Genomic DNA, 11,263 nt, shown 5'->3' on the forward strand with positions numbered 1-11,263 from the left:
CCGTCAATCCATGTGCATTCAGGCTTGGGAAAGGAAGAAGGAAGGAGTGTAATGGGTGCAGCTCTGCTGCCACAATGACAGAGCCCCTGAGGAACCAACCCCTCCCTCACCTTCCCAAATCAACCCAGCTCCTGCTCAAGACAGACTGTTGCACTGATCCTGCCACAACAGGATCCAGAGCTGAGCCCGGGCTTCCTTCTTGCATTAGAAAAAAAGGGTGAGGAGGCAGGAGGCATTAGCCATTGCTTCAATTGTCCAGGGACATTTTTCCTACAGCAGGAAGAAGATTCTGGCTCAGACTAAGCTGACTGCACACGAATTTTTGAAGGAAAAGGAATTGCGGATAATTAAGAGAGTAAAGATAGATAAATATATAAATATAGTAAATATATAAAAAAAGCATTACGAAAACATTATCCCCTCAGGATGATTAAAAAAACTGATCTTCCCTACAGCAATTTCCAAGCTTCCTTGTACAAGGGAATAGCCTAAGTGAATAGGAAATGAGGCAGACTAGGAAATGGCTCTGGTTGTAGATTAGTAACTGATTTCTGCAAGGCAAAAGGCACAGTCACCAAGGTATGGGAAAGGAGACACACCCATTGACTGTTGGACTTGATTAAACGCCTTTATTTCTGTACAAAAGAAGAATAAGAAGTTAAAAATATAAATACAGGGTAAGTAGAACACACATTCCCCCTGAAAACCCCTTTTGCTGCCTTGGCTCAGCTCTGGAAGGAGCAGGAGGGGCCGCAGGAGGGGCCGGGCGGGGAGTGCCACACGGCCGAGCTGGTGCGCTTGAAGTAGCGGGGTTTGTTCTTGTAGAAGATGTCCTCCAGCTTAGGGCTGGGGATGGCCCCGAACAGCGCGTCCAGGTCCACCGGGTGGTAGTACTGGTGCACGATGGCCTGCTGGAGCTGCGCCCCTGCGGGAACAACGGGAACAACGCACGGATCCAGGCCCTGCCTCAGCCCGCAGGAACCCCACTCCCCTTCCCCTATGAGGACCCACGGGCTGTGCAGGAGGGGTAGGACATGTGGCACAGCCACCACACCTTGCTCCTCCTCAGGAACTGGGGCTGTCCCCCTTTCCTCTCAGGACTCTGGTTTCACCCCAACCCATGAGTGCTTGCAGGAAGTAGTGCTGATCCCCTCAGCACACAGAGCTGGGATGTGCCAAGAGGTGCACACAACTCCTGGACTGCGCTTTGGGATGGCTCCATGCAAGGCTGAAAAGCTCCAGGGCAGGAGGGAGAGGAAGCCAGCCCAGAGCTGGCACCTACCATCAGCCCAGGCAGGGACAGGCTTCCGAGGGTTACTCTCATCATCTGTGGAGTCATCGCTGTTCAGATCCAGCCCGTAGCTGTTCTCATTGGCTGGGGGTGATTCTGGCCCTTGAGTACCCTTCAGGGAACCGAGGCAGGAGGTGGAGAGAGATTTCTGAAACCACACAGAATGCATTGATGAGCAAGGGAAGCAGCACTTCCCATGGCTGGGATGGCCACCAGAGCCCCAAAGTGCTCAAATCTTGAACCAACACAAAACTGTCACCGGGGTCTGTGCCTTGACACCCACTCCTAACACACCCTGCCCTCCTATTTTCTGTGGAAAAGCCAGGGAAAGGCACACTGTGTGTGTTCCAGCACTCAACTCTACACCTAAACCCTTCCACATATTCTGTGGCAGGTCGGTTTTCCCTCGCTGGGGCTCTGACACAGCCAGGACAGAGCCCACAGCCCCACAGCAGATTCCCAGCAGCGACAGCGTTGCATCCCATCTCCGAGCAGCCTTTCCTGCCGCTCTGCCCATGGAAAGCTCCGCAGCCGCAGCTGGCACAGCCCGGCTGCCCAGGGCCGCTCCCGCCGGGACGTCGCCTCAGGACCTGCTGCCCTCCTGTGGCCGCTTCCAGCATCTTTTCCGCCACCAACCACTTGTTTTTCCATCGGATTCCCTGTGCTCAGCGATGCGGTGGCTCCAAGCCGCGGGGGCAAGTAGCCACTGCAGGCGGGGGCCACCCCAGGGCTCACCTTGACGGCTTTGTTCAGCCACGTCCTTGGGGCTGCTGGTTGAACGGGTTTTCTCTCCATTCCCGGCTGCTGCTCACCATCGGCCTCCTGTAAGACATGGGAATGAAGTCATTCCTCACTCACACAGACTGTGACACACAGCTTTCTCGGCAGCTCTGGCAACATCCAGCCCTCAGTGCCTCTGTGGCTTCTTCTGCAGAAATAACACCAAATTCAAGCCTCCCGGATAAAGCCACTCCTGTCTCTGCTCAGGTCCAGCCTGGCTCCCTGGAGCCCACACTTACCCTCTCTGCTTGGAGCCAGACATTAAGAGCTGGGAAAAAGGATTCTGGTGGCTCATATCTTTTCTCCAGCCCAGGCCCAAGGGGCAGCTCTTTGGGACTTTCTTTCCCCTAATAAAGAGAAAAACCTGCTGAAATTACTTTTGATCCAAACCATTTCTTCTAGAGTTTCCCTCCTGTGCTGCTCAGCACTTGGAGGTACTTCCATTTTCTCCTGCCTGGAAAAGCTTCACTGGGCTCATTCTGGCCTAGCTGCTGGCAGTACAGGAAGGATTCAGACCTTAAATTAAATTTATACAGCACAAGAGTCCAAGTGCCAGGGACTGAGGGAAGGAGTGCAGCAGGAGCCCACACAGGAGGAAGAATTGATCCTGAAGAGGAAAAAGCATTTGGAGCATTGATTTTTCACTAATGAAGCAATGAATTTTAGAGTAGAGAGTGAAAGCAAATGTTAGTGGGATATTCTGAGACCAACAACCCTGACTTTAAGCACTAACATTCTTTGCGTGAGTGCAAATGAAGTGACACAGTGCCACAGGGCACCTGAGGTTTGGTTTGGGGGTCACATCCTTCGGGACTGATGAGGAAATGCGGTAGGAAGACATTAATAAGTCTCTAATTTCCACATTTGTTTCAGGATCAGTGAATGCTCTTTGGAGTTCTTCCAAGTGCCATTTCATGACTGTCACCATTCCATGACAGGGCTGAGGGCTCACCTGTCAGCCAGGGAACCCCCAGTCCTGCACAGCACAGCATGTCTGCACAATAACAATCATTACTCTTATTGTATTTGATCTCTAAACGACATCCCAGTAACATAGCACTTGAAAAACACCTGATCCTGAACCCAGCCTGTGTGCTGCAGAGAGGCTGATCCCAGTACACTCCAACCCCACCTTGGTGGCCTTGCCAGCCACTGCTGCTGGCTGCTGCTGTGCTTGGGGGGGCTTCTCCTTCCCTCGCTGCTTGGGATCCCTGGGGAGAAAAAGAATTTAGAGAGGGAAGCATACCCAGCTGTTCCTCATCCTCTTACCGCCTCCTGCTCCTGCTCCCTCAACCTCCAGGCAGTCCCAGAGCCCAGATGCAACATCACATTTACATCCACTGCTTCCCCATGGCCGTGGCCAATTCCCGGCTCCAGGACAGGCACCAGCTCACACCTCTCCTTTGCTTGTCCCAGCTGTTGCTGCTCCAGAAGGTTCTTCAGTTCCAAGACTGTCTTCCCTCTTTCCTTCCCTTCATCCTCTCTCTTCTGCAGTGGTTCTTGCTGCTCATTTTCCTCCTGAAGAAACAAGAAGACAACCCTGTAAGGCTTCAGCAGCTGTAACATTTCTCCCTTGTGTCCCAACCCAACATCAGCTGTCTGGACAGAGATCTGGCAGCCCAGACCCCAAGATCCGTGCAGAAGCAGGCAGTGATCTATCCCACTAGTGACACCAACACAGCAAATATCTTCTATCTCTGTCCTTTTCCATGTGCAGAAGGGTTCTGAGTTGCTCTTACCCATTTCAGGGCTTTCTGCTTCCGTGCCTCTGCTTCTCCATGTTTCTTGGACCCTTTCCTCTTGCTCTTCTCCTCTGCCACCTTCTCTTCCCTCACCTGTGAGTTGTGCACCTGGGAAAGCCACACCTGTAAGCTCCACCACTCCAAAGACACACTTCAAAGCCCTGGAGGGAGGTTTGGAGCTTGGGATATCCAGGTCCCAAAGAGAGAGAGGACCCAGCACCCAGCAGTGGGTATGCATTTGTCTGCTCAGGGTTTGGGAAGTGCTGAAAGGAACATGACTCCTTGTTTTCCAAAGCTGACCTTACCAAGGTCGCTTCAGTCCAGCCCAAAATGAGCAGCCAGGGCTCACCCAGAGGCTGCTTATGCTCTGAGTCCTCAGGCACAGCTCCCTCAGCCCTTCACAGCCACAACACAGCAGCAACACTGGCACCTGGCCACCAGCCCATCCACCCCCCCAAAAAGGGCCAGGTCAGGCTCTGAAACCCGAACCTGACCCAAATGCACCCCCTACTGAGTCACACACTTCAGCCTAAGCACGTGGGCCAGGTGAGGCTGTCACCTGCAGGGTAGGCAGGGGCTGCCACATTCCCTGAACGCAGAGCAGCATGAACAGGGCCTGTCCCAACAGGAATGTGCAGAGGGATGGAGAACAAAAGCCTCCCCTTGTCAGAAGGGATTCTGGCATGCATGGACCTTGCCACTGCCCTGCTCACATCTCCTGGTCTCACAGCTCTTGAAGAGACCCAGAGCCCACTCAGCCTTCTCACCTTCTCATCACTCTGCAGGATCTTCTGTTCCACCCGCTTTTTCTTCTTTTCCTCCATCTGTTCTGCACGCTCCCGAGCCTGCAGGGCCTTCCTCAGGCGCTCTTCCCTCTTCCTGGGCAGTGAGTGGGCAAGAGGGGCCCCTTAGCCCTGCCTGCTCCCAAAGTGCTCATTCCAAGTGGGAAGCACAAGGCAAGTCTGTGCTGACCAAGAAAAGAGCAGGGGGGAAAGGGGCCCAACTCACTGCTTCATTTCTGCCTGACGGCGTCTCTTCTCCTCCTCCACTTTCTTCTTCCTCTGTTCCTCAGCCTCCTGCTTCTTCCGGAGGTTCTCCAGTCTCTGCCTCTCTTTCTCCTGAAGGGAGAAGGATTCAGCCTGTACCAGGTGCTGAGGGCTGTGTGTTCCCCTCAAGCAGCCTGGTACACGCAGTCACTGTTGGAGTCATTCACCTGGACACCAGGATGGGCAGTGAGCAGAAAGGGAGACAACACATATTTGGGAACAGGGATTATCCAATGCAAGCAGAGGCAGAGGTACAGGAGGGAAAAACCTGATCCCTTCAGCTGCAGAGAATATATTTAGAAAAGAACAGCACACCCCTGCTGTAGGTGACCACCTGTCCCAGGAGCCAGAATGGTGGAGGGGGAGCACAATGCAGCCTGGCTCAGAGGCCAGAAGCTCCCAGCAGTGCCCGTCCCAGCAGAACACACCTGCACAGAGATCCTGTCACCTCACCACTGGTGTGGCCAGAGGGCTGATGGACATCGGCGTGAGGGGAGAGCGTGGTCAGCCCCACAGATAAGGTGCCATACTTACAACAAAGTCTCCCTGCAGAGAAAGGGTGTAAAAAAGGTAATTAAAGGTTTGGAAGTAACACCAGAACTGCCCTTCCCAGCACAAGCAGCCCATTTTCCTCCTGCCCCTCAGACAATGATGCACCTTCAGGTGGAGCCGGGTGGGAGTGTTGCGCTTGATGAAGTCCTTGATGCCACCCCCTTGTCCCTGCAGGATGTTCTTCAGTGGCCTGACAGCCTGAGGGGAGAGAGGAAGGGAGCTCAGGGCCTGCCTGGGACAGGGGGCACAGGGCTGTGGCACCACTCACCTTGCTGGCAGGAGAGGGGGATGACGGAGCCTGGTTTGCTGAGGTCTTGTGCTTCTCATCCAAAGGGGAAAGGACTCGGCCCCCTGTCTGCTGCCCCTGCCACAGGGCACCCAGGGCTTGCTTGCAGCCTTTCATCCTGGTGGCATTAGCAGGAGGGACACGAAGTGGCTGTCACACTCTCCAGAGGGATTTACTGGCTATTACACCTTTCTCCCAAAACCTCCCCAGCAACATGCAGTGATGAGACACATCAGGTATTCCAGACACTCACACAGACAAAAATAACCATGTCAGTCACTCACTCCCTGACCATTCTCTCAGGAGCCCTCGGATTTGCCTCCTCGCTCTGAGCTAACTGTGGTAGGACACCTCTGCTGGTTTGTGCAGGACTTTGGGTGCTTCTCCCCATGCCAGACTCAGTCCCAGACCCAAAAAAGGCTCCAAAAACCTCAAGAGACTTCCAAGACACAGGATCTTGACAAAGGAGATTTCAGAGCTACTGGAAGTTGGGGTAGGAAGGAAGGGAAACAACCTCCCTGCCCACCCCTTTTTCAGCACAAATGTCTTAAAAGGCTAAAGCTGAGTCCTTCCAGACCCCTGGCTCATCCCTGTTCCTTGCAGTGTCTCCTACCACATGCGGGAGGAATTCTGCCGGGTCTTGGCACAGTGGGGCTGTTCCTGGCTCTTCTGGGGTTCACTGTTGGGATTTACATGGCTTCCTGTGGAGAAACCTGCAGTCAGTGCCACGTGTAAGGCATCCAGCTCCCTCCAGGGACTCTCCTCCATTCCAGCTCCAGCTGCTTGTCACTTCCTACAGTTCCCACAGGGAATAAAACACCCCCCCAACTCCTTCTCCTTGCTCAGAGGCACAGAAAATAATCAGGACCTCTACATCTTCACATAATGCAACCCCAGACAGAAAGGACGTGACATTCTGTGGAAGATTCCAGCTCCAGGAGCTCCTTTCTAAATGTCCCCACCCATTGCACAGGCTGAAGCTGGACAGGGCAGTGTTTGTCTCACAGCTTGGACACATTTACATGTCCTTGCCCACCTAACTGATGTCTCACCTCTTCAGCAGGTCCAAACTCTACCTGGAAAACTTCCTTGACAGGTCAAAGGTGGTTCTGTTCCAACACAAATGCCTTATTTCCCAGGAATGTCCCCACTGACCCCTAGGTCTGTGTGTTCTGAGGGTTTCATGCAGGGAAACAAGACCACCTGGAAGTTACCTGCAGCATCCCCTGCCTTCTGCTCCAGAGGGGACAGCTGCTGTGCAAGAGGGCTGGCAGCTCTGGGACTTGTGCTTGCAACAAGGACATCTCCAGAAGCCTGCAGAGAAAGGGGACAACCATACCCTTAAGCACAGCTGCTCCAAAGAACAAGGCTACCCAGGGACCTGCTGCCCTGGAAAAGCCAGCTGCTTGCTCAGAGAGGGTCTGCTTCCCTCCAAGTGGGGGCTGTGCTGCCCCATTTTGGGACATTGGCCACATCCCTGCATCCAGTGACAACCTCAGCAAAGGTGCTGACTCAGCAAGGAGGAGTCCACACAGTCTGAGTGTTGCTCCTTGGAACTCACCTTTTCCCTCGGGGAATTTGGCTCCAGCTCAGGCCTGTAAAGGAAAAGCTATTTTAATAATTTAAATTCTCTCTGAAGGCGAGTTAGAGGTGATGGAGGCAGCGTATGGGATTTCAAGAAAGGTGCACCTTCCTAAGCACATCTAGAGGCTGTTCCAGCCAGGCACATCAAGGTTGGGCTGTAAATTCCTCTGAGGGACTGTTCCATTGTGCTGCTGAACACCCCATAACCACCTTGGGCCCCAGTAGCAGGAAAGGAGGGGACTGACAGCCTTGGACTGTCCCTTCCCCAGAGCAGACCTGACTGACCCCCAGCATTCTGAGACTAGTGGCAGCCAGGATTTCCAGGAAACCCAAGACATGCCACTGCCCACCCCAGTGAAGGACTTAATCTCACTGTGCCTGAACAGCACAACTTGAAATCTCATCCAGCCCCAGACAGCAACACCTGAGCGGTCCCTGACAAAATCTGTGACAGAAAATCCACCTGGAGAGTGTCCTCACAGGGAATGGTGGGATCCCTTCCCACCTGCCTTATGTGGCAGCCTCACCTTGTGCCGCTGGTCACGTCTTCTTCCACAAAAGCCTCCAAGGAGCTCTGACCTGGAGAGGAAAGCCTAAGTGGAACTGGGAATTTCACTCTCAGGCTCCCAAAAGCCACAGAGTGCACAAGGAAGAGCTCAGGCTTCCTACCAGGAACATGGATTGCTCAGCTTTCCCCACCAGTACCACACCTCCCTCGAGTGCCACTGAATCTGGAGTGGGCTGGGAAGGCAGAGCACCGAGGCAGCAGCTCTGCTGCCTGCAGCCTGCTCCAGCTGCCTGTGTCACAGGCAGCATTCCCAGGCCATTGGCTGCAGCTCCTGCCTTCCTGCACGCTCTGGTGCGGGGATCCGGGGGGTTTGGGCTGATTCCAGGCTCATTCCACCCCCCCATCACACCCCTTCGCTCCAAGTGTTATAACAAATGCCTGGATACGGCATGACTCAAGGCTGACAAAGCTGAATTCCAGAGGCCTCCATGCTCCACCACAGCCCATTTGCCTGCAGCAGCACCGGTTTTGGAAAGCCCAAACAGCCCAACCCTGCCAGGAGCAGCAGGAATAGCGGATACAAGGGATTCGGAGCTACCAGGAATAGCCCAGGATCCATGACCCCTGTTCCTCTGGTGACACAGCTAGTTTGAGTCTCTTCTATCCTCGCCCAAAAAGCATTTAAGCTTCTCTGCCCATTTCAGCCTAACTTCAGGGCTGCACTTTCAGCCCTATTGATTTTTTGGAGAGCTGGCAGATGCCATAAATTAAAGCCCTTCCCCAGGGAATGCGGCAGTCTTTCCCAATCCAAAGGCACACATAGCTGGAACCAGCCTGGCCACGCTCTCCCTTCCACAAATGTGCTTTTTGCCCATTCCCAACCTGTCTACCCCAACTCCACCTGCCCCCCAGCCTTCACCTGCTGCACCAACACCCAAACTTGAAGCTGCACCCCAGGAGCCCGCAAGGACAAGAAGACTTGGGGGAGGCAAAGGCAGGGAGGAGCCACTCCATTCCCACATGGAAGCGGTGCAGGGACTCACAGCTCACTCTGCTGGAGGCCGAGGAGGATTCTCGTGCTGCTGCCTTCCTGGCCATGGCCCTGCTGATGGATCTCCGGATCATTTTCTCCCTCCTGCTGGCCAGGGAGCATTTTTCTGCCAGGGAAGCCCTATGGATCTTGTGCGGGGCACCCACCCCACTCCGGCGGCGCAACCTGGATTTCTCTGCTGCACTTTTACTGGGAGAGTCCTGGAAGAGCTGCATCTCAAGGCCTTGAGGAGATCCATCTCCTTGGAGCGCAGCAGGATCACCATTCCAAGCGGCCTTGGGAGTGGAGGTGCTGGCCCTCCTGGCATCCTGCTCCCCATCCCTTCCTGGCTGTTCAGCTGGGATCTCAGGGACATCAGGGACCTCCTGGAGCTCAGCTGCTGCGTCCCCCTCAGGCAGCTGCTCCCCCAAAACTGCTGGAGGGGCTGCATTGCCCCCAACAGCATCCTGGGGACATTTCTGGGAATCCAGATCCACCATGGGAACAAGTGCTTCCACAGGCTGCTTCCCAGGCAGAGCCTGGGGCTGGGGTGTGATGCCAGCCCGAGATCCCAGAGTGCAGCCAGGCATGGATACAGCCTGCCCCTCACAGCCAGGGCTCCGGGGCTGCTCCTGGCTCAGGCACTGCTGGGAATTCAGACTGGAAGACAGCAGCTTGACACCACTCCTCCTTCGGGATAACCTTAAGGGAAAAGAATTTTGAAGGCAATGATGAAGGAGTTGTCTGCTCCCAAACAAGTTTTAGAAGAAAAAGCAGATAGCGTAAAAGTGAAGCTCCTGCTGGCTTCTCCACTCCACCGTTCCCCCTCACAGCCCATCCTATCCCTGTCCCCCATGGACACAGCCCAGGCAGGAGCTCACACACACAAAGGCTGTGCCACACAGACACAGCTCAGGCTGGGTATCCAGAATCAGGGGTGGAGAAATAGGAGTGGGAAAGGTGTATTTCACCCTACACCAAGATCTGGGTTTAAACCTCACCCTGGGACCAGCACACAGCAGAGGACAGCACCTACAGAGGGACACACTGTGTGTCACCTTCCTGCTGACAGGCTTGGCTGCATCAGCACCTCTTCCCAAGCCAAGTTTAAACTAAGGAGAACACAAACAGGAGTTAGCTGGGCCGCTCCCCTGGGGAAGGTGTGACCTGAGCACCCCAAACAGGGCTGGGAGCTCTCCCCGCTCCGATCCGCAGTGCTGCTTTTCCTGCTCTCCCTCGCACACACACAAACCTCCCACGCTCCCGCTATTCCTGCTGCTCTCCCCACCCTCCATGTCTGCTTCCTGACAGTCTCCCAGCTCTAACTCTTCCTCCTGTGGGCTTTTCACCGCATGAAAAGTTAGCATGATTTTAGTGCCCTAACACACCAATGGATCAGGTTTGGGCAGCTTTTAAAAGTATGGTGAGTTCTAAACAAATCCCTTGGAATTTCCACTTCAGTCCCTCAATAAACTCTTGAAGTCTCCCTGCCTGCCAACTTGGAGATGGTGCTGGAAACAGATCCCTTTCCCAAGTTTTCCAGGCACTGACATAGAGGGAGTGAACACCATGAGCAGCAACATCAGGCTAAAAGCCTAACCCAATGAGTCAAACCCCAAATCTAAACAGACAAGAAAATAGAGTGTTGATTATTCTTTAACTATAACAAGAAAAAAAAAAAAAGTGAAGGAAAGCAGCCATCTTTATCCCGAACTCTCCCCAGAATCCAAACAGTGATGAATCCCAACGTGCCCCTTCGATAACTCAGGGAATGCAGGCACTGTTTTGTTTCATCCAAACACCATGAGGCAGAGCCAGAGCAAGCTGACCCACCTACCTCCTCCTGCTCAGCTCCTTGTTTTCCTCTCTCATCCAGGAGGATTGCCTTTTCCTGAGCTTCCTCCTCTGAGACGGTGTTTTGGGCAAGAGCATGGGCTCATCCCTGAAGCTGCTGTAAGGCAGAGCACAGATTGCTTCCCCCACTGCCCACATCAACCCTCCCAAAACAACGGAAGGATGGGCCCCAAATCCACTCACACCCAGTGGGGAGCTCAGGTGGGCTCAGAGGGGTCCCCTCAGGGCAGCCCCTACCTCTTGAGCAGCCTCATGCCCTGCTCCTCCACCTCCCGCAGCCAGGCCAGGTGCTTGTGCTGGGCATCGCAGAGGAAGCGGGACAGCCTCTGCCCACACACTTCCAGCAGCTGCTGGGGACCCTCTGCCATTGGCTTGCCTGGAACAGAGAGGGAGAGGACAAGGCTGGTGGGCAGGCAGGGCACCCCTCAGTGTGGGAAGGAGAGAGGCGGGCACCGGGGCACAGGTCTTGGGGGCCCCTCCCAAGCTCCCAGGGGCGCTCCAGAGCATTCGCTCCCTGCCGGACCAGAGCTGCCTCTGCCGCCGCCTCGTCCGTGCGCCACACCCTCACAACTCAGCCTACCCTGAGGTTA

The 11,263-nt window shown here is 54.5% G+C and overlaps 1 protein-coding gene across 1 annotated transcript; it reads right to left on the reverse strand.

The window, feature by feature from the left end:
• Positions 1-642: 642 nt before the first annotated feature.
• Positions 643-11,041, reverse strand: LOC310910803 (inner centromere protein-like; the record flags this gene model as incomplete). Its single annotated transcript, XM_083863815.1, has 19 exons — positions 643-925; positions 1,283-1,439; positions 2,027-2,113; positions 2,311-2,418; positions 3,204-3,282; positions 3,468-3,589; positions 3,811-3,921; positions 4,581-4,692; positions 4,822-4,931; positions 5,394-5,405; positions 5,517-5,609; positions 5,680-5,815; positions 6,311-6,398; positions 6,912-7,011; positions 7,259-7,292; positions 7,809-7,860; positions 8,833-9,521; positions 10,657-10,770; positions 10,911-11,041. The coding sequence occupies 19 exons, from the start codon at positions 11,039-11,041 to the stop codon at positions 726-728; spliced, it is 2,535 nt and encodes an 844-aa protein (XP_083719941.1). The 3' UTR covers positions 643-725.
• Positions 11,042-11,263: the final 222 nt, after the last annotated feature.

Source organism: Zosterops lateralis, assembly GCF_965231275.1.
Source record: "Zosterops lateralis genome assembly, chromosome: 6".
Classification (NCBI taxonomy): Eukaryota; Metazoa; Chordata; class Aves; order Passeriformes; family Zosteropidae; genus Zosterops; species Zosterops lateralis.